Source organism: Pomacea canaliculata, linkage group LG11 (genome assembly GCF_003073045.1).
Source record: "Pomacea canaliculata isolate SZHN2017 linkage group LG11, ASM307304v1, whole genome shotgun sequence".
In the NCBI taxonomy this organism is placed as follows: domain Eukaryota; kingdom Metazoa; phylum Mollusca; class Gastropoda; order Architaenioglossa; family Ampullariidae; genus Pomacea; species Pomacea canaliculata.
Genome location: NC_037600.1, coordinates 12,013,738 through 12,035,638, shown reverse-complemented (window position 1 = coordinate 12,035,638; position 21,901 = coordinate 12,013,738). Strand labels below are relative to the sequence as shown.

At 41.3% G+C, this 21,901-nt stretch overlaps 3 protein-coding genes across 3 annotated transcripts; all 3 read right to left on the bottom strand.

The window, feature by feature from the left end:
* Positions 1-107: 107 nt before the first annotated feature.
* Positions 108-3,083, bottom strand: LOC112575745. Its single transcript, XM_025257752.1, has 4 exons — positions 2,610-3,083; positions 1,866-2,457; positions 1,590-1,690; positions 108-1,239 (listed from the first exon to the last, which is right to left on the bottom strand). The coding sequence occupies exons 1-4, from the start codon at positions 3,081-3,083 to the stop codon at positions 745-747; spliced, it is 1,662 nt and encodes a 553-aa protein (XP_025113537.1). The 3' UTR covers positions 108-744.
* Positions 3,084-6,407: 3,324 nt separating this feature from the next.
* Positions 6,408-14,355, bottom strand: LOC112575744 (shematrin-like protein 2). Its single transcript, XM_025257751.1, has 5 exons — positions 14,291-14,355; positions 13,753-13,858; positions 13,301-13,503; positions 8,921-9,110; positions 6,408-7,708 (listed from the first exon to the last, which is right to left on the bottom strand). Exons 2-5 carry the CDS (start codon positions 13,847-13,849, stop codon positions 7,161-7,163), a joined length of 1,038 nt encoding a protein of 345 aa, XP_025113536.1. The 5' UTR covers positions 13,850-13,858; positions 14,291-14,355; the 3' UTR covers positions 6,408-7,160.
* A 3,218-nt stretch (positions 14,356-17,573) lies between these two features.
* Positions 17,574-20,235, bottom strand: LOC112575430 (cold and drought-regulated protein CORA-like). The gene is made up of 2 exons (XM_025257301.1): positions 19,714-20,235; positions 17,574-18,727 (listed from the first exon to the last, which is right to left on the bottom strand). The coding sequence occupies exons 1-2, from the start codon at positions 19,856-19,858 to the stop codon at positions 18,408-18,410; spliced, it is 465 nt and encodes a 154-aa protein (XP_025113086.1). The 5' UTR covers positions 19,859-20,235; the 3' UTR covers positions 17,574-18,407.
* Between the last annotated feature and the right edge of the window lie 1,666 nt (positions 20,236-21,901).

Here is a 21,901-nt window from a genome sequence, read left to right as displayed (position 1 = left end):
CTTGTGCGTAAGGAAACTGAATTTCACAGCCCATGATTGATATGAAAAATATTTTAGATGCTAAGAATATTCAACCAGTATATAAGTGTTCCATCACCTAAGAATACTTTCAACTAAGTGTACATGATTAGAATGAAAAAAATTTTACAGGGGAACTGTAGAATTGTAGAACTTGTCTGCAGTTTAAGGATCCACATAGGCATTAGTGTTGTCCAGTTTTTGCAATCATCTGGGAATATTATTGACTTCAGCAGGAATTCACAGGTAGTCTGTTGCCAGAATATGCCGATTTCAGCTGAGCTAGTTTTTGGCTTGGTGTGATAAACGTCTTCCTTCTCCCTGGTGAGGTCAGAGCTTATTGCTGGCGATGTGGTCCAGGACTACCCAGTAGACGTCCTGGAAATTGGATGTCGAGCTACTTACAAACAGTGCATGCAAACTGAGGATGCGCATCATCTTCCTGACAAGTTCTGCCATTATACTGTTCATATTAAAACTTGTTCCACTACAATCGTTCAATAATTAATAAAGTGATTAGCAATTTTAAACAGAAATTTTCTTTCTTCCTGTCCTGTATATTATTTATATCGTCACCACCATGAAAAGGTCAATGCAATATTCCATTTTCCAGCTTGCTAGCATGACAAAATTGATGATGATAATTTATAGCTGCTATAGGTCTAGTTTCACTTTCCGCCACCTGCGGCCTTCTTGACCAGATGTTAGTTTTGTTGGCCGGCATGTTTAGGGCCTTTTGACGTCGCCCCTGGCACGATTCGTTGCGACCAGTGATGGGGACCTGCCCAGATTGGTGGACATTGCTTCATAGGGGGATTTCGAGACGATTCCCGCAACCGTTCTTCTCTCCTCGCTAGGGAAATACTTGTCGGCGTCGTCAAAAGTGCCGCGACGCCAGTGATGAACAAAGCCCTCGACATCGTCATGAGGCATCGGGTTAGAGAAGCCCCTGTGGTGGACCCTTCCAACCCCCACGTGGCCCCATGTAGAGACCTGAGGGACGTACAGGAACCGCCTTTTGATGATAGGGTTGGCAGTGAATTTGGAAACAAACTCGATCATCGGCTCTCCACGGGGTCCGCAAGTGGCGCAGGCGCTAACGGTGTAACCTTTCAGATGGCCACTGAGAACGTCGCCCACGCCATGGGGCGTCACCCCGTCCAGCGGAAGTGCCTGAAAGTGGGCCAGCGTGCGCTCGAAACCACCGTCTGTGTAATAATTCTGAAAAAAAAATGCAGCGGCAAATTTAAATATAGCTTAAACATCTATCACATTAGTTGTAAGTATCAGTATGAAATATGTGTATATGCTTGATGACCTGTGACTGAGTGTGTCATAGACCGGAAGCAGTGTCATCTTTTGTCAGTGGGAGAGACAAAGCATGTTCTGTAAAAATAGCATGAGAGTGGCGGCTGCTTGTGCGTGTTTAACATGTGATCAACATATACAACGATATGGGCCTTGAAAATATTGTAGTATACTGAAATTAATAGAAGTCGATCATGATGCTAAGGCTTACCTACATAGAATATTTTTCTTCTCTCTCTCTCACGCGTGCGAGCGATTCCTACCTGAACAACAGCGTCACCATCGATGTAAATTTCACCCTCCTTGAACATGCGCAAGAAGAGGTTTTTGTGGGGTTGTATCTGAACGCCGACAATGTAGTCCCCTAAAACATTTTTATGACATTCAGTATTTATGAATAAGCAGTCAATTTAATATCGTCTGAAACATTTTTGTGTAGCTTTTTAATTGGCTGCTAATGAACTATGGCACAAAGTACATTCAATATCTGTATTGTCGTGACGTCACAAAAAATGGCGTTACGAGAGATTGCCGTTTACCTGCATTGTTCGTATGGACGAGACTGCTCAACTGGGGATCAAACTGAAGGTACACCCTCTGCTGGCCCACACTCTTGCTGTTCAGCAGAGCCTGAGCCGCCGGCTCTAGCTGCAGGTAAACGGTCGCTTGCTGGCTCGTGGGGTTCGTCTGCTGAGCATCGGCTGCTAGAGGGTTAAACTGCAGGTATGCGCCATTTTGGATCACAGTGCTGAGGTCACTTCCGCCCTCTAGTAACGAAGTGTGATCCAACCTGACTAAACCGAAGATCGGATCATTGTCAGTGGAATGCGAAGGGGAAGAATGTAAGATGGGCCTGGAGGCATCAATCTGCAAATAGCCGACGACGTCCGAGTCGGTGCCGTTCACAGTGGTGGTTGTGGTACTAACGGCAGGGGTTAGCTGACCGGTTAGCGGGTCGTACTGCAGGTAGGTCGTGCCTTGCGACGACGTCAAGGCGGCAGACGAGTCGTTGACGACGTGCAACAGGACAGAAAGCCCTGACCTTGACTTGCAGACGCAGTTATCGTGTTCCCGCCATACCCCAAGTGACTCCGAGAGCCGGGTGCATTGAATACTGCTGAGGAACGCCAGCTCGCGACGTCAGAAGACGCTGGACGAAAAGGCCAGGGGAGACTACCACTAGTTCCTGACGTTTTCGCCGCCCGTGCCAGGGAGGGATTGTCAGCACTCAATGCCACTTTTGCCTCACCCCTGTTTTGTGTCCATTCAGAAGAATAGTTCACCTCTGGTGATGATCTGATGTTAGACCGGAAGTGACCGTCAGTTCCCGCGCTCTGGCCGTCATCTACCGACTGCATTATGCCTGGTAGCCTCCCCTGTATTCCGCTGTTGCTGTTCTGACTTCCTTCCTTGGCCTGTTCTTCCCGATCTCGATCGTTTGCTTGAAGTATCTTGACGAGGAGTACTTTGTCTTGACTTTCACGATTGTGTTTGAAATCGTGGACCTGGTCCGATTTTCGCTTAAAACCGTCCTCCGCCACTTCAAATGCTTGGAGCTCGCTACCCGTATCTTGATCACTGAGTTTCGAGGAGCTTCTTTCAGGCTGTGTAATCTGGTTTTTACTCTGCCCCAGCGGACGGAAGGGGCTTTTGTTGTGTGGCTTGTTTTGGTCGCTGTTTGGTTGACGTTGTTGCCACCACGTTACGCCAAGGATCTTTCCGACCCGCTGGTAGATAGGACGTCGGTGGGGTTGCATCTCGTGACCGAAGCTGCTAGCAGCAGCCGCAGACTTCGCATCTTCTGTCTTTTTCTGGGTTTTTCCCTCGAAAACTCTGGATTCTGAAATGAGTAAAGATGTGTCGACTTTTAGTCATGTTTGCAGAGCTCTTTTTATTCCTATTTTTTCTTGTTTGTTTATTTTATACCATCTCTGTAGGGAAGAGTTTAGAACCGAGACACAAAGAACTAGGTCAGACCTATGATGATCAAGCGACCAGGTCAAAGGACAATGAATTTAGGTAAGGCTGCTTGAATGAACGGTTAATCTGTATGCTAATATCGAGGGAGACAAAGAATAATAAGTTGAGTTGAGTTCAGTAATGGAATCAGCCCACTATACTGCAGGTAGTACATAACAACGCTTTCTAACAATAAACAATATCTATCCATGTCACTGGAGTTGTTAGATAAGGTGCAGCATCAATATACCGCGTTATATATACCGTGTTAGATTGGACTACAGAAGTACTGCTTTAAATTAAATTTACTACCCTGTACTGTAAGTTCACTTTTTAAATAATAATAATAAAAACAAAACAAAAACAAAACAATCATCAATAGGTACACAATAAAGAAACGGGTATATTTCGTAAAGCTTAAATAAGTTGTTCGGCAAGTTGTGGTGCATTGTCGCTTAGCTAAGTAATACAAGTTCAAGCACTTCAATTAAAAGATACAACCAAACCGTAAAGACCCTAAAACTTACTGAGCTTTAAGATAGTAGCAAAGCTGGCTTTGCTAAATATAGTAAAAAAAAAATTAAAAAGAAGAAAAAAATCAAATGTTTGTAAAGTGAACGCTATGGATTTAAACGCTTATCAGGAAGCCGATAAATTCATTATTTATTTAAAATTGTTTTGCAAGAGTCTGCTTCTTACCTATTCCATCACGTTCCTGAATATCGTTTCCAAGATCTGCGTCCAGGCCTCGATGTCACGCCTCATCAGAGATACCAGTTCATGTGAAGAGGATGCTGCGGGAACCGGGGTCTCCCCGTCTCGTTGCCCAGCAAATCCCACATTGGTTTCTCCATTTTCTTCAAGCTGTCTCTCGTCTTTCTGTCTGTGATCACGAATCTGGGGTGTTCTCGCCTGCTCACCAGGAACCTGTGGGTACCCTTGCGATCCGGAATCATTTACTGGGAGAATGAACTCTCCTTTATATGACCAAGAAGCCTGTAACATCATCGGGGTGGACTCAAGAGGGCTGTTGTTCGAGACACCATGGTCGTCCCCGCGTTCGCTCGGTCTTGCCGTAGACATTGAAGGAAATTCTTGGCAAGCATAACAGACTAGCAAAGCGAGAAGCACCCTCGTCAACCACAGGGCCATAATTCCTGATTTTTGCTTCAACAAGGAATTGTGCGGTCACAAAGAATAAAGCCGAGACCTGCGAATCGCCAGACTCAAACAACCGTTGCTTTTACTGAGAGGTTCGTCGAGCTAAGAAACAGTTTCTATTCAACTCAGCAGCCTCGCAAAGTTTTAATTGCAGAATGTGTCGGAACGGGTGGGGCTTCAGAAAGCAAACGCTAACTAACGTCCATTTAGTGCATTGGTAACTGCTCACGCCTCGTTGTCCTTAATCAATTTCAGAAGCGGAGACACTTTGAAGACATCCGTAGTGTTAAGAGTTGTCCTAAATTATATTCCTTTACATATGAGGACGTGCAGAAAAACGTTTAAAACGTTGTTTTATAAAAATAAATTGATTAACCAGTGTAAACTAAACTACTCGTAGGAAACTTAAAAGTTTCCGTGGCTGTCACTATTTTCCCAACACCAGTTTCACCTTACGTGGTCTGCTCTATCCCTGGGATAACATTAGCACTTGAAACTTCTGTCTACTCAGACTGCAAAGCAAATGATGTTTTCTCACAATGCGTCCACTTTTTTTTTTTTTTACCTTTGACTGCCAGACAGGGTTCAGTTACCTTGCTGCACATTAACTCTTACATTCCGACTCCTCCTAAGGCTTTCGAACGCATTGGACTGAAAGGAGCTCACATAAAACAAAAAACAAGTTTGGTGATCTATTTTAAAGTTTCCTGTTTACTTATTGTTTCCGCGTGCGAGGATGCAAGTCTACCTGACCAGGTAACCTGATGCTGCGTGAGGGCTATTTGACAAAGCATTATGCCGCCTTCGCCAGACTACGACAGGGGCAGACGAAATGCTTGGCTCAGTTGTCGTCCTTCAGTTGTCATGGTAACAAGTAGTGAATTACTTGCCAGTTGTGCAAAGGTCTGGGATGTTCTTTCCCTGTTTTGTGTGTAAGTGCATATAAAAATAGATATGAATGTGTGTGAATATATATACATTCTTAAATCTCAATACCCATAAGAGGGTGAAAGAATCTTGAATCTTGGCACTCGCTGTGTTTTTGGACAAAAGCTTGGAATGTTATGAACTCTGTTTATGCGTGCATATGTATGTGTGAACAAGTGCATGGATATGTGTGTATGTGTGTGTGCTTGAACGCAGTTAATGAGGAAAAGTATGTTTATTATGTTTGTTTAAAATGTTCAAGAACTGTCAAACTAAACTGTACGTCAACAACAAAGAAGACGGTTTTATAAATAAATAAAAAAACAAGTTAACAAATAATGCAGGGAGTACAATGAAAGGTACTTTTAGTCCCTCCATTTGGGTCCTCATTTCAGTGGCCAGCAGATCTTCTGTCAAAGGTCACCCCTGTTCAAAAGCAAAGGTCAGAAACCTGTTAGGTCAGACCTGAGCAGGGCTTTCAGAGGAAAGGAGGTGCAGTCGAATACCTGGCGTGTCAAGGAGATCTTCATGTCTTCGGTGGGCAACGACAATCTCTAGCGCGCCACGTGATAGCCTTCCAAATTCTTTCTAATTTTTCGACACGGAACGCGCAGGCGCGAGTCTGGTGTCAGTGGTGTGGATGCGCTGATCGAGAGAGAGAGCGTGAATGAGTGAAGCTGTTCAAGTGAATGTCTCGGTGCGTTAAATTATTATTTAAAAAAACTTGTTCAGCCCATTGGTCCTCAAAGATCATAAAATGCACGACTGTTGACAATCGTTGAAATCCATCTTCGTCTGTCTGTCTGTCTGTCTTTGCTATTTTCAAAGCCAGGAAGTGTTCTTGGCTTTCTGCTTGCCTGTCCATGTCGGTTAAGGTTAGGGTTAGCTATCTTCGTGAGCGTTAACAAAATGAAGACAGGTGGAATGCATGATTATTTTTTGTTTGTTTGTTTGTTTATTTGCTTGTTTGAAGCCATTCTCTATCCGTTCAGTTAAATTCTCAAACCCCGTAAAGAAAAGTAACAAGATTGCACTAATCTTTCAGATAATTTATTTTCTCACACATTTCCATGACAACCATAGATCTTCTAATACATCTCAACGAAACATTTTTTTAAACAGAAAAAGTATCAAGCAAACAGACTGGTAGTGATATCCATAACAGCACACATTAAAGTGAAGGTTTTGTAATCATCTTCAGGAAATGGTCTTAAATCCTTTTTGTTTGGAAGTAGGGGGAGGTCGCCTGTTCTTGTTTAATGTGTTACCTGTTCATCGGATGAAAGCGCACTCATTGACCCCCTATAGTTGGTTTTTAGTGCACATTATTCTAAAACGGGAAAAACACTTTGCACAACAGAACATGTTCATAATTTATGAGACTGATAATATCATTAAAATATTGCAGTTGGCTCTACCCAGGGAATGTGGGAGGGTACAAAAAAGTCGTGCAAAACTAAATGCTGTTTTTTCTTAATTTTGGGATTCAAGGTCGTAACACAAACCTGAAGGACAAAAATCCCATATCTTGTTTTTGAAATCATCGTTGTTTCGTGTCAAACAATTAGTGCTGAAAAGACTTTAAAAAACAGAAAGAATAAGAAATTTCCAGAGCTGCACTCACTACCAACAAAGTAAAAAAAAAAACGACTAAAAAAGAAACTTGGTCACATAGTCGCTAAAGAACATCAAGGTCCCCCAGAAGCAAAAAAAAAGTTCTTGAGGAGCAGCTCTTACCACCCGCTACTGTCGATGCCCTCAAAACGCAAGGGCAAGGGCCTCTCGAGTTAGCCATAAGTGTTGTATCCGTATCCGTGGTTGTTGCCGTCGTAACCGTCATTCCCATAGCCACCGTGGCCATAACTATCATAACCATAGCCGTCGTTTCCATAGCCGCCATAGCCAGAGCTTCCATAGCCGTAACCGCCATAGCCAGAGCTTCCATAGCCGTAACCGCCATAGCCAGTGTTTCCATAGCCGTATCCTCCGTAGCCCATGCCGTAGCCACCGATGCCGTAGCCACCGTTGCCGTACCCTCCGTAGCTGCCATAGCCGCCATAGCCGCCGTAGTTGTCGTAGTTGCTGTGGTAGCTGTGGCCCAGTGGGTATTCCTTGTAGTCGTAAGTGTAGTGCGGGGCGCCGTACTTCACGTCCACCGTAGTCTTGGCGTAGTGGCCCCCGTAGTTCCCGTGGCCGTAGGAGCCGCCGTAACTACTGCCATAGGATCCCCCGTAACCGCCGTCGTAACCGCCAAAGCCTCCGCCGTAGCCTCCGCCATAGCCTCCGCCATAGCTTCCACCATAATCGCCATCGTACCCTGAGCGCTTGTTGCGGCCTGCAAAGACACGACAAGGTAAGAGATGTGCTCGATCTGTGCGCCACCATTTTGGCTCAAGGGCGTCTATTCGTATAACGGCCATTTTACGAAGTTGAATGATAATGGTGATGATCTGTATATTTATTTTCTACTTTTGTAGAGTCTGAGCTTTCTTTAAAGTGCGGGAAATCGCTATAAAAACACATCACTACCACCACTACCACCGTCATCATAATCATCTTGGTGTATAGTGGTGTATGGGTAGTTGCAAGCGACTACCAAGTAATCTACTGCTGTGCTGCAGTTCTTCTCAGCTTTGGGTTCAATTCTAGTACCATTGCTGTTTTGGTCGGCATTTTCTCTTCTCAGTACCATAACATTTTTGCTGATTATTATTGGTAGCAGTAAAATATTTATTAATAATTATTTTTAAATATCAAAACACGTTTCTTATACTTTATTATTATTGATGCCGTAGTAATATTTTTTTCTACTCTTATTATATAATAGATAAGATTCTAATTATATAATGACATATCATATATTCTTTGTTATAATTGTTTCCAGTGACTTGTTAATATATTGAACCTGAAGCATATGGGGATTCCACAATCTTAACAGTTCCAGAACATCTGAAAATGTTGCTGTTATCATTAGACAAGCAAGTCGACAAGTTAGCTGTACACAGCATCTGACATAGAAAACGAAGCAGCGTCCCCACAGGGTTAAAGAAGACAACGGGCGGGTAGGTAAACAGGTGGTAATGGAGTGGTCGGTAGAAATGATTGAAAAACGTTATGACTAGCAAAAAACAAGTTAATATCAGGAGGCAGGTTAAATGTATAGATTAGGAAAATTCTCACAGCCGTTTCTTCGTTATCCATTATTTATTTCTTGTTAACTCAGGACCTGCAAGACCTTGCAGCGTCAGCAAAAAGAACGACAAATCCCGGCTTAGTCGGTTAAGAAGAGTTATCCTTTCGATCAAACTATGAAGTGCACCAAGTTAGTCATCAGATGTTAATTTTTTTTAATGGTAATGTTATTTATAAGCTGCAGATTATTTATCCGCGAAAACATTTTATTTTGGCGCTCAGCTGTATCATGGATTTTTAAACTGCATGTACAGTCATCTTGTATAGCATTTTAGCACACTTGTGTTTACTTCTTGGTATACATTCTCATTTACTTCCTAGTACTTGTGTACCTACATAGAATACATGTACATACCTATGGAGGTTTGAGATGTGAGAGCTCCGTCAGCTGCGGAGGGCCTTCTACTGAGGTCAGCAGCGAGGGCGCACACCAGACACGCACTGGCCAGCAGCAGAGATCTCGCCGACACCATTTTTCCGAGAATGCTCGAGATTTCCACCTCAAATGCAAAAACCTTGTTCTGCTTCTCTCGTCTTTCTAGACCCTACCTGTCTGGCTTTGGGGACTGCAAGATCTTTCTTGTGCTACCCGTTTGTGATTTCTGCTGTCAGATCCTTCCACTTTTATAGTGGCCAGGCTTTCTTTTTTAATCGTGTCTGTGTGTCTGAAAAAGTCACCTTTCTTTGTGATGTAAACGGTGGCAGAAAAAATCTTCATTTACTTTGTCAAGAGGCACAAAATATTTTCCTTTTATCCAATTATCTTGATAGCCTGATGGACGAGATATATTTAGTTCTTTGTTGGACCACTAGTTAGGGGCAGCCCCCATCCTATCCCTCCTCCATTCTCAGTCCAATGTACATTCTCCTCCCAGGCTTGGTGTGCACAGATGAGTCGACTTCCCGCATGACTGTTTAGCTTCAAGCGGTCGGGGCGGATGTCATGTTTGGGGATTAAATATGTAACTTAGCCGAATGTTCTGAACGGTATGGAAGATTGTCTTTTATAACTCTTTGGCATATTGGCGGAATGTACATAGGAAAAGATCAAGAGTTAGTTTGTGTGAAACCACGGTGGTTGGGTGGAAGTGGGTTGGGGGTAACACCGACATTTTATGTCACTTGCTCATCCCGTGGCAGATTTTCGAATTCAGTCGTCTTTGCTTGGCTGATAGTGAAAGTAGAGAATGACAATGGAACTTCTATTATTTTCTACTGTTCCCTCCCCTGGGGCGCAACTGTTAGCACCTGTCACCATTACAGTGAAGATTGGCTGTCCTGGGTTCGGCTTTCGTCTCGGGCACGCTTTTCTTTCTCTGTATGTGGTATTTGTTTACAGGGCTGGCTGCCTTGCCGTAATGTAGCCTCTCTTACCCTTCGCCTTCAGTCTAACGATTAAGGTTTTGTTTACTCTAAAATCCTTAACGAAGGACGAAGCATGTCTGCTTTGAGAGGCCTTTTTTTAACCAAGGTATTTTCATTTTCAGTCTTGGAAATCCTTTTTCAGTTTCCATGATTCAACCTGTGCCCTCTGCCATATACACACTCCAGAGTATACAGAAAAAACATCAGTACTTTGTTTTGGACACTTATGTTTATAACATCAATGGAGCTGATAAATTAATTGATAAATCAGTAAAATAAGAAATTAATTAAATATATGGGCCTGAAGGTGTGTGTGTGTGTGTGCGCGCGCTCTTGTGTGAGAGAGAAAGGAAGAGAGACCGTTTTTGAAACTTAGAAATGATTTTTAAATTGTGTCATAAATTTTTACCAACTGTTGTGGAAGTGTTGATTAATGCAATGATGGTTGGCGCCACTCTTATGAAAGTATGCCTGACTTCATAGATGGGATGAGATTTCACAGAAATATGATACGTTTCTATTTGGACTGTACACATCGTACATAATGCAAAGTACATCCCAAATCTTTTATTTATTTATTTATTTTTTTTTAGTTTATTATTTTTAAGCCTTTCCCTGGTGAACCGCACCTGCCATGTTGTAGTTTCCAGTAAGCCGAGTAAGGTTTGGTAGATACAGATATGTGTTCGTAAAATGCTTCCGGTCTCTTGTAGTTTTAAGCTGATTCATGTCCAGACCATTTCCTGGTTGATTGGTTGGTTTGTTGGTTTGTTGGGGCTAATTCGTCGTTCTAATAAGACTTAATTAGACCATGGACGTGTTTTTATGGACTGATGTCTGTATGCCGAGACTCACTCTTGGCCTCTTGCGAAGTGATCCGCTGTTAGTCTCGGCCAGCCGTAACAAGATTGAATAAACCGGAAGGCTTTGTCTTAATGCTTTGTGTGAATAAACGTCTATCTCAGTTTTAGTTCGTGATTAGACCGTCTGTTGCATGTGTCTGCTTCTATATGGACTGCGTAATGTGATTTATATAGAATGCATCTTAAAGACTTTATTATGATTATCGATTGCCATAGATTGGTGATTTCGTACTATGAGGAGAGACGGACGGGAAGAAACCGGAATATCCGTAGAAAATCCCGACGGCCGGACCTGCGAACATGTGACCCATACAAAGTCTCCCGAGACGAGATCTGAATATTGCACTGGTGACATCGAGTGTTTTAACTACCAAACTGCCTGTAATAATCTTCAGGCTTATAACGATTACCTTCCACCCGCTGCAGTGATCTGTGTCCTATGGCAACATTAAATCATTTAGCAGTTTGGTTGTTTTTTTTTCTTTTTTTTTCTTTTTTTTTTAGTGCCGTGCTCAATACGGAAGAGGGGGTCATGCGCATATGCATGGCTTAGCTGGTAACAGTCTCTCACCCTGAGTATCTTCTATCAGCTATATACACTATTTCGCCCTCGTTGATTTGATAAAGAGCGATTTGAATCAGAGAAGTTCTGAGTTTGACAAAACCGCTTTCACAGTTGTCTGCTCTTGTAAAAGTCAATAATTTGAGATAACGCAGAAAAGTGATGAAAGCAAAACATGATTTAGTCTGCGTAATGCATGAAAGAGTCCTGCACGGTCTGCCTGCGTCTGGCTCTTCCGCCTATGACTACTATTCTGGTGGGGGGAAGCGGTTTGAGATAATACCGTTTACACTCATTGGAACGAAGACGTTTACACACGAGGAGTATATTATTAATCAACCCAACCATTAACCTAATTTGATAATTGTAGGATTAGAAAAAATAACCGGTTCAAAGCAAAAATAATGTGCTGACATTTCTTTATGTTTGCACAAGTATATTTTATGTGCTTAAATGATATACTGACAGATTTCTCTAAATGTTTTTGCCACGAACCTGCTAATTTAAAAAAAAATCATTTTGATGAAAGGAGACGGCAAAGGCTGGCGGTTAGCGAGTAATTTGATAACAGGCTGGTGTGAGCGTTTCATGATGGCCGCTCTCTCTTTGGTGTAACCACAGACATTGGTGGTGTAACGGCTTCATTGACAGGCTCCTCTAGACCTGAGAAGATCATGGCTGAGAGAAAAAGGGATTTTTTTGCTTCTGCTTTTGTCATACACCGGGACAGGGGGTAACTGAGTTTTCCCCTGTGCTATGCCCTGACCAAACTTGTTAAGAGTATACATTATTCACTTGAAAACCTGCTGTCGGATTTTTGTTTTTTTCATTTTTACCTTTGTTCTTCCTTTATCGGTGCGTTGGATTTTTTTAACTTCAAGCGGGGCGGCAACCGGAAAAAGATTTGTGTCGGTGTTCTTTCATGCTGGAGCTCCAAACCTGAAGGCGGAGGCTTGCAAACGGACTTTCTATGTTGTGAATTAGGTTAGTCATTTTGGATATATTACTCATACTATGTATCTTTTGAAATTCAGATTTTGGTTGTTTTCTATCTCGGTTCGAAAGTAACTGCAGTGTTGCATATGATAGTTTTCCTCCCCTTCTTTATGTGTGTGTGAGAGGGGTAAGGATTTGGTATAAAAAAGTAATAAAAATTTAGTTTATTGTTTCTTGCTTGCATATGTATACAATTAGTGATTTGAAAACATATCACTGTGAAATTTAAATGCAGTAGGCTCACTGAATGTACGCATGCAAAATAATAACGACCACGTGTAGATATGCTAGCTGTTTCTGATAGGAATCTCTTGAGAAGCTTATTGAAAAGTCCTCGAAAAACGAACAAACAAAACCACTTTTATACTCGCACGCATTCACAACTAAGCTGAAAGCAAATCCAGTACCTTATTTCAGATTTTTGTTTTATTTTCTTTCATATCTCACGATACACGATTTAGGCAATACGTTTTAAAGAATAGAGATGCTAAGGGCAAAAACAATTCCATCAACTCCTCTGTATCAATCCTGTGACCCTGAGGTCACGCGCGCACCATCCATGCCATGTGTTACCCATGTCAGTCAAAGACACATTACAATCTGCCAATCTCAACATCCACAATTCACCTGAAGTTGCATATCGAGAGATTGAAGTGATCTTCAGTTTTTTGCTTTTTTTTCTTCAATGCATATTTTTCAGCTTTTAGCATCTGGATTCAAGCAAAACAAAGCAAAACAAACCAAAACTTTGAAAAAAAATCCCCGAAGAAAAAAGCAAGTCAGACCAGCAGACCAGAAATGGCTTCGTGTCTTCGTAAGCTATGCATTTACATTTACTGTCGACAGTGAGGTCAGCTGGGGAGAAGAAATAGCTGTCGTTGCAGTCGTTGTGACGTAAAAGGTAGTGGAGATCAAGGAGATGGGGGTGGTGGAATTCGAAGACCTAGTGACCGCGGCCATAGCCGTAGCCATACCCGTTGCCATAGCCAGCGTGTCCATGGCCACCGAAGCCGTACCCGTTGCCATAGCCTCCGTAGCCGTGTCCTGGGTAGTAGGTGGTGTAGGAGCTTCGGTGGTAGGTGGGATATCCAGTGTGGGCGTATGCGTGGCCGTAGCCACCATAAGTCGATCTCCTCTCGCGGAAAAGAGGTGCTGTAAGGGAGGTAAAGCACGTTACCCTTTTTTTCAGGAAGGTTGCCAAAGCTCTGTATAGCATCCTTGCAAACTTTAGTTTTAATAATAAAGTTTTTAAAAATAATAAAGTTTTAAATAAATGCGTGAAAAAAAAGGTGGGACTTTGTTAACACTCTCTGATGGAAAAAGCATAATAAAATTTTTGTTTTTTCTTATAACTTGATCGATTGAAGCTGTATAAATTACACTAAGTTAAAGGCAGTTTACCATCTTCAAAATCCTGCGACCTTTCTCGAATGTCAGCACAAAGGACGCACACAATGCAGGCGGCGAAGACGGCAAGGACAACTCGAGAGAGAGCCATTTTAGTAAGCTGAAATTAAAAAAAAAAACTTTGGTGGGAGTTATTTATTACAATATAGATGCACGTATGAAGGTAACGCTATGCTTAGGATATATTTGATGACGTTTAGTTTCCCAACGGATAATTTTAAATTGTCTCATTATCATTGCCATTTTCAGAAGCACAGAAATGTTAGAAAAATTTTGGACATCTTATATATAACTTTGGAAAAGAGCCATGTATTCGAACAGCATGAGTCCCGCAAAAGAAAAGTCTTTACAAAAGCGAGAATGATTTTAAAGGTATTTGTTTTATCATGGACACATAAAATGTAGTTTAGAAAATCTCATTTTGAGATCGAGTTGAACCGAAATTTAGAAAACATTTCCTCGAAAAATAGAAGCAAAAGTAAGGGGAATGATCACAAGGAGCAGTAAACCAAAGAGATCCACTAAAAATTACCTGAAGTGGAGGTCGACTAGTGGCACTGGAAGATCCGGCTTTGTCCTGCAGAGGAGCTGATGGCTGGAATGATCTGCACCCTGCAGACGGTCGGTTATATATCCATCTACTGTTTTTTCGTTACGTTGACTCCCATCAAACATGTACTCTGCCCTTAAACATAGTGGACAAATGCCAGGGTCATTTTCACGTTTATAATCAACATGGAGCACACAGAGAAAGCCGCCATCTCTGTTTGCGCGATAACGCGAGACGCACGTAGGAACAAATGACGAGGAGAAAAAAGAACTTTCTCTGGCATTTTTCTTTTTTTTACTTTCGCTTAGTGGATGAGCAAATAAACGAGTAAGTGGGCGAGGAAGAGAGTGTGTTGGTGTTTGGCAGCGAATACATGTGTGTGTGTGTGTGTGTGTTTTCCGAAGATTAACTGAATTTTAAATGTTTTCTTCATGTTTCTCAAGATTTTATGTTCCGTAAAGTGTATTAAAAATGATTTCAACTAACATATAATATATTTAATCAAATATTTAAAATATTTTTTAAAAAAATCGCATTACAGGGATGTAGCCATAACAAGCTATTTTAAAATTTATAATGTCAGCTCAAAGATCATACTTTTTTTTTTTTGGTCATGAAACTTGTCTCTTGTCTAATATGCGAACTGTTTGTGTGTGAGATCTTTAATTGTAACTTAACTTTAAATTCTTACTGTTCAAGTTTTATTTATTGACTCTCAACCCCTCTTCACCCACACAACCTTAATTATTCTTTCACGGGCTAGGTCCGTGTATTCACTTTAACCCTTTGCATCTTAGTGTTGTAGCGGCGTTGGGTCCTTACCCATCTTGAGAGCCCTATGTGAATCCGACCCCAAACTCAGTCTCTTGGTTACTATAGTATACAAGACATGACTGATTTTTCGACTGTGTTTGCCTACCTAGACAATTGAGTATGTGTATGCGATACTATATGTAACCGCAGTCTGGGTGGTTGATGTCGAGTTTAACAGCTGGTTGATAATGAATTCGCAGTCCTGGAAGTCCTTACCAATAATTTCTAATGATTTCAAGGAGTAGGTATGTGGTAAAACCGTAAACACATTCGACTAAAATGTTTATTTTATTGTTTGGCGATTTGTACCAAGACTGTTTCATCACAACCCGTAAAACTCTTCATGTGATGAACTGTAGAAGGTTCTTCTATATACCTGAAGCTGACAGACCGGTAACAGAATGCCGCGAATGTATGGCCTCTACAAAGGATAGTCAAAAGAAGGGAAATTATTCTCTACAGGCTGTCAACAACGGGCAAACAAACGGAAGTGGTGACGTCATTACCGCCATGTCCACGGACATGGACCGAGCTATTCTCATCCTCTAATTGTGCGAGCTGAACACAAGAGACGCCCATGAGCTTAAGAAAGCAAAGATTTCGGTGAACTTGGTGGACATGGCGAGTGTCAGATGATAATGAGAATGGTATTTAGAATGATATTATGAGAGGCAAGTCTTTGAACACTTCCTTCGTTTGTTCTTTCAAAAGGTTAAAGAAGGCATACTCTTTCTTGAGAGCGGTTCGTGTTTCCTTGCACGCATGATGCTAACTAAACCTAGAAACGTACTGAAGAGTTTTACAAGAAATTAACATCATTTGTTTCGAACAATTTGAGTTCCTCCGTTCGGGATAATTCTTAATTTAAATAAGGTTCCAGCTCTCGAATTGTCTGTAGCCTTGTGTATTGACAATGTACACTTATCTATGAACCTTTATTATTTCTGTATTGATGTATAGTTTTCAGAATTATGTATTTTGAAAAAAAAGTCGTGAGATCATCAGACGATATATTGAGAGTCCACATAACTAAAATATTTATGAACATGTTAATTGAAATGTGTTTTCGGTTCTGTGCCACATTCCTATTTTCTTAGTGATTGTAGGTAACAGCATAAAGACGAAGAATTCTTATAGAACAGTTATATTCTCAACTCGACTTCAAATATCAAGATGGTGTCTAATGCCGTCTCTCACTGTTGACACTTCTTGGCAATATATCCTTGGTAATCAGACCCCATGCGACCCGGCAATTCCTCTACACATTCATTTCAAAAACAGCGGTTGGAGTCGGGGTCGTGGTTATTCCATCAGATTGGGGAAAATAGTTGAACTCAGCTCAGTCGCATGAAAAAACAAGTTTGTACCCAGGCAGACCTGTAAATTTTCATTTTCTCCTTTTTTTTTTAAGTAACGGGAAGGGATTGTGGTTGTAATTAGTGATTTTTTTTTTGCTGTTTTTATTTTTCTAGAAATAGGTACTTTAATTATTTTTATAGAAATAAACAGTTTTAATTATTAGGTGTATTAATCTAAGACTACCATTCATTTTGCATCGTTCGTGCGTCTATCATCATCATCATCGTCGGCGTTATTATACTAATTTTCCTAGACTGTTATCGTATTCACAAATGATTTCTCAGTGAAAGGAATTTTCAGCTATGGGTCCCCAAAATTACTTCCGAAAAACAATTTCCATGAAGTGTTCAAACTGACTTCACCCCACCCTGCCTTGACTGCGAAATTTTTATGGTGCGTTGCTATACCTCTGCATAATCGTTGTTCTTTTTTTCCTATGAATGCTATGTTTATTTTTAATTTGTCACAGAGGGTGACATGAAGATGACTACCCGCACAGGGATGGTGATGAGCTCACTTGCTGAATGACTAATCAGGGTTCTTTTTTTTTTTTAAGATGGTGGAACAAGAAAGGGGAGGAAGACGATTTAAATTAATTGTTGCAGGCCAGGGCTTCACTTCCCGAGGAGACATGGCGAGTGCCGAGACACTAGGTGTGAGGGAGTGGAGGCTACGTCTGCCGAGAAAGGTGTGGTACTTATATTTTTTGTACATCTCGGGTTTTGTATATTGAATTTTTGGTGTATTCTTTTTTTCAATAGGTATAAATGAATAGTTTTGTTCTCGTTTGTAACCGTCAATAGGTGCAGTCTGCGGGGCCGGGAGATGGGCCATGAGTGTTTGGGTCTGGCTAATGCCATGGACTGATATGCCATGAAGAGTAATAATAATATATGTTAGTAGTAAGGATTAATTGATGTATGTTTACTATGGGATTATTTTAAACATTTTTGTGTAGATTTTTGTTAGTTAAAATTATTAAATAAATACAGGGTTAGGTCTCGCCATTTCACACAACTTGTACGTGTGTACACACGCTCTACCCTCCCGCACAGACTCAGAACAGCAACAATAATGAAACAAAAATAACAAGTGTAATGAATGACAACACCTTTATTGCTATTTTGCTTTATTACTACAAACCCGTACACTCAGCCACGCTTGCGTATCAGAAATACACTTCAGTGAAAGATGTACAACTATTGAGTAAGCAATTATCATTATTGCAATAATTTTGAAGATGGAGACGAATAAATCAATGACAGATGATTGGAATGAGGGATCGAAGTAAATCTGCGATTGCAACCATTTCAAGTTGTAGTACAACATCGGAAAATATTTTACAAAAAACAGAAGATTATGCAATAGACAAATCCATTGCGAAAGATACAAATGGAAACAATTTGAATTCCATTACATGTCCACAAATAAGAAAGAACTGTAGCTCTTTATTCGGCAATCGTGTCAATGAAATTATGAAAGTTGGACGAGGCCTTAGGATCGAAGTTCTTTATTCGGTGATCGTTTACGAAAAGTTTATATGGCCGCAGGATTGTAGCTCTTTATTCAGAGATCGTTTAAAACCTTTATTATAAAGTTAGATATGGCTTTACAGCTCACTTTTAGCCCGAGTAAAGACTTTTTCACCATCTGCTAACTCGCTTGTCACCCTACTTTCCTCAAGAAAACCGAAAGTTACAATTTTTGCGGATACTCTTTAAAGGTACGCCCACTGTAGGACTGTACTTCCGGTTTATTGTATGAGATGACTAGGCATGAAATCCAATATTCTGGGTTTATGTTCATCTGTGCAATATATGTACGCCCTGTGCAATAATAAAAAAAATAGAAAGAAAGATATACAAGAAAGCGAGATGTGAGAGGGTAACTTCATGGTGTCCCTACACGAAGAGGAATAACGACAGTTTCAGTCGATCATTCCAGAATGGCCGGAATAGGAGGGGTAGGCAGGAACCACGGACACCGTCTTGTAGTAGGTGACTGGAGCCACATTTCCAAAGCCACCGCCATATCCTCCATGGCCGTAGCCACCACCGTAACCTCCGTGACCGTAGCCACCACCGTAACCTCCGTGACCGTAGCCACCACCATAGCCGCCGACACCTATGACGTAACCTCCGTAACCGCCTCCGTAACCGCCTCCATAACCACTGCCGCCGTAACCAGACTTTCTGTAGACAGGAATGTAGTAGGACCGCTTGGCGCGACTGTGGACTGCTGACGGATCTATAATTAAACAAAAAATTAAATAAATAATGAGAAGAATAAAAAGTATCATCATCATCATCTCGGAGTCGGTACATGCCTTCCGAACCTGGACTTAAAACATGACTCTTTCGTAAACATCTACTATAACTTGTTCATGCATGCTGTTGTCTCTTTCTGCCCCACCACCACACTCCTTTCTCTGCATTCTTTCATGTTAGTGCATTGCTCATCGGTTCATGTTTGTATATATGTATGTATACGTTGTGCTTGTTTGTACTCGATTGTGATTTCTACATCACACGGCTTCTTTCCCCACTGTTCTTGGTCTCCGGTGAAAACCCATCTTTGATCGTCTCTATGTGGAAAAATGCGCTATACAAATCCTATTATTATTATTATTTATTATTATTCACAGTCACTAAATCATCAAATAGCAAAACAGTTGTTAGATAAAGAGAAGGTTCAAAGTGGCTTAAAATAACATGGTGAACTCATCCGCAAATAGGAAAGGCTGGAGAAAACAGAAGCTGGACCAGCATCAACGAAAGCAGAACAGAAAGCAGCTACAAAAGGAAAATTATCTGACGACTGCAAATGGGACAAATGCACGTTTGGAAATTAACAATGGTGTTTAGATCTTTTCACATTCTTTGAGTTTGGGCAAAAACACATGAAAAAATTTGAAGTCGAAATCCAAAAAGCAATGATAAAGATCGAAAGCTGTTACATAAGATCTGGTGGATGGATGGGGGATTGTAAAAGGAAAGAGAGGGAGAGAGAAAGAGAATGAGAGAGCGAGGGTGAGGGACAACAAATACAAATCCTGCTAATTTTGTCTCTCTTTCTTTCTTACACACAATTCGGAGAGAGGAAAAGTGAAAACTAAAAATGGCTGAAACATACATATACCCTATCCACACACACACAATGAAAGAAAAAGTCAAGAGAATTTATTTCTGAAGACCACGCTAATGAACAGGTTGCCTATCAAAGTCCACACTCACCAATCAGCGTCTCTTGCACTAAAGCAGGTTCATCCTCCACTAGGTGTCGTTCTCCTGTCTCGAAAACCTCTCGGAGACTGGCTGCATCGGCCAACAACATGCACGAGCTCGTGCACAGCACCAAGAGTACACCAATTCCTTTCATTCTGTCTGATGACCAAACCTAAACCAGTTTCAGCTGAAATCCGTTCTGATCGAGGGTCCTTGCCTCACAGTACTTCGGACAGACCAAAACCCGATGTCTCCGAAACCTGTGGTTGGGCTTTGACGATGGTGGCTGAGTGATGCTAATGCTCTAAGAAGGATGTACAAGTTCCATTTATATATATAACACCGTGTGATGGGAGGGGCGACTTAGTGTCTCCTGTGACTGCTGGCATCAGTGCTAAGTACTGATTGGTAGGCGTTTAGTGGGTGCGGCAGGGGAGGACTTGGCCTGCGTACATGGGAGTTAAGGTGAACATGCAAAGATGAAGGTGATGGAATCCTACCGGATGGTGTTTCGAAATTTAACATGGTAATGCGGTTGAATTGTGTTTTGAGCGCGAGCATTTTTTTTTCACTTTTGTCCTCTGAAATTTATTTATCACGCAGTCAAGATCTAGACCCTGAAGACATCTTTGCTGACAAGAAAAAAATTAGACCAGTCAAACTGGATGGTCGCATAATGAAGTATCATGGAATGAATATGGTGCCATCGATTTGAGTGAATGGAGTTTGTCAATCACGTGCTAACGTCGAACAGTCAGCTTCACTACGAAATAACGAACCATGTTTAGTTCACGGACCCCTTTATACATTAGTATGTGCAGAAAATGGATTGAAATTTCAAGACAGTATTTTCTTTGCGTCAAAACAACCAAACCACAAAACTGCCATTGCCCCTTTATTTGACCTCGTCGGACGTTGAGACTCCTAGTAAACAAACACCTTAAAAGAAAAAAAAAAACCTCACATGTGCTACATACGTACATAGCGCTCGTCCAAACACTTCACTGACTTAAAACAACGAAAGAAAAAGGAAAAGGGCACCAGGACCTTCGGAACTTCCTTTCAAGTACTTTGAAGGGCCAGTTGCACGGACTCGCTCAAGTCGGAAAGGTCTCGCTTGCATGTGTTCACACGGTATTGTGACACACGTTCCGAGCTGCCTTCCTCTTGAAGATGGGGATTCTCGTCTCTCTTTCCTTCTCCCCGCATCTTTCTCTGTTAGCTAAGCTGATTTTATTCCCCTTCTTCTCTCTGCATTAGCACGTGCATCTATTTTAATAAATGCATTACAATTTTCTGGCTGTTATGACTATTCAGACAGAAAACATTATGCTAAATATAATCCCGTGTGCAGATTATTACCACCTTTAAATAATGAAGTTACCAGTTGGTGAATTTTTACCTCACTGAGGACTAAAAAATGCACAAAATTTCTAACGTCCCCAAATATTTCGTCTAATTGAGTGTGGGATGATGTACAAATTGCTTATCTAATTTTGACCAAATTTTACTCTTTAAACAAAGCGTATAGTCACTGACAATTCCACAAATTTTTTCTTGGGGGAGTTGTTCCTCCCATAGAACATGAGAGCGGTTCTTATATCTTGCTCTAGAACAAGTTGAAAGACTGCCACCAAAGAAAACGTGTTATTGTCGAGAGGCAGTTTTGACAGCTATTGAGATCCTTGGGAGAAAAAAAAACCGATTTGAATCGAGCTGGTGGCAATGTATCTATTATACGAGATGTGTCCGAAAAGTAACAGGACTGATGTCATAGCTCACAAAGTTTATTTCAATTCCAATCAATGAACTATTTAGTTTCATCTTCGAAGATACCCCCTCGAGTTTAATACACTTTCCGTCCTTCTTTGTCATGCTTCAATGCACTGCTAGGGATTGTTATGGGATTCCCCGCATCTGATGTCCTCCACGCATTCAAAACGGGTCCCTTCAGCTTTGTGAAAAGAAAAACGTCACACAGGAGCAACAGCAGGTGAACAGGGAGGTTGTTGCAGTACAGTAGCGACCTTCCTCTCGGGCTTTAACTGACGGATGGTCAGGGTGTTGTGAGCAAGTGCATCGTGACTGCTTCACCGCAATGCCTTCTACTGATACTTTATCTGATGAGTACACAAACTATAAAATATATTCAATGTTGGAGAAGTACTACGCACTCACAAAATATGTATATTTGGAC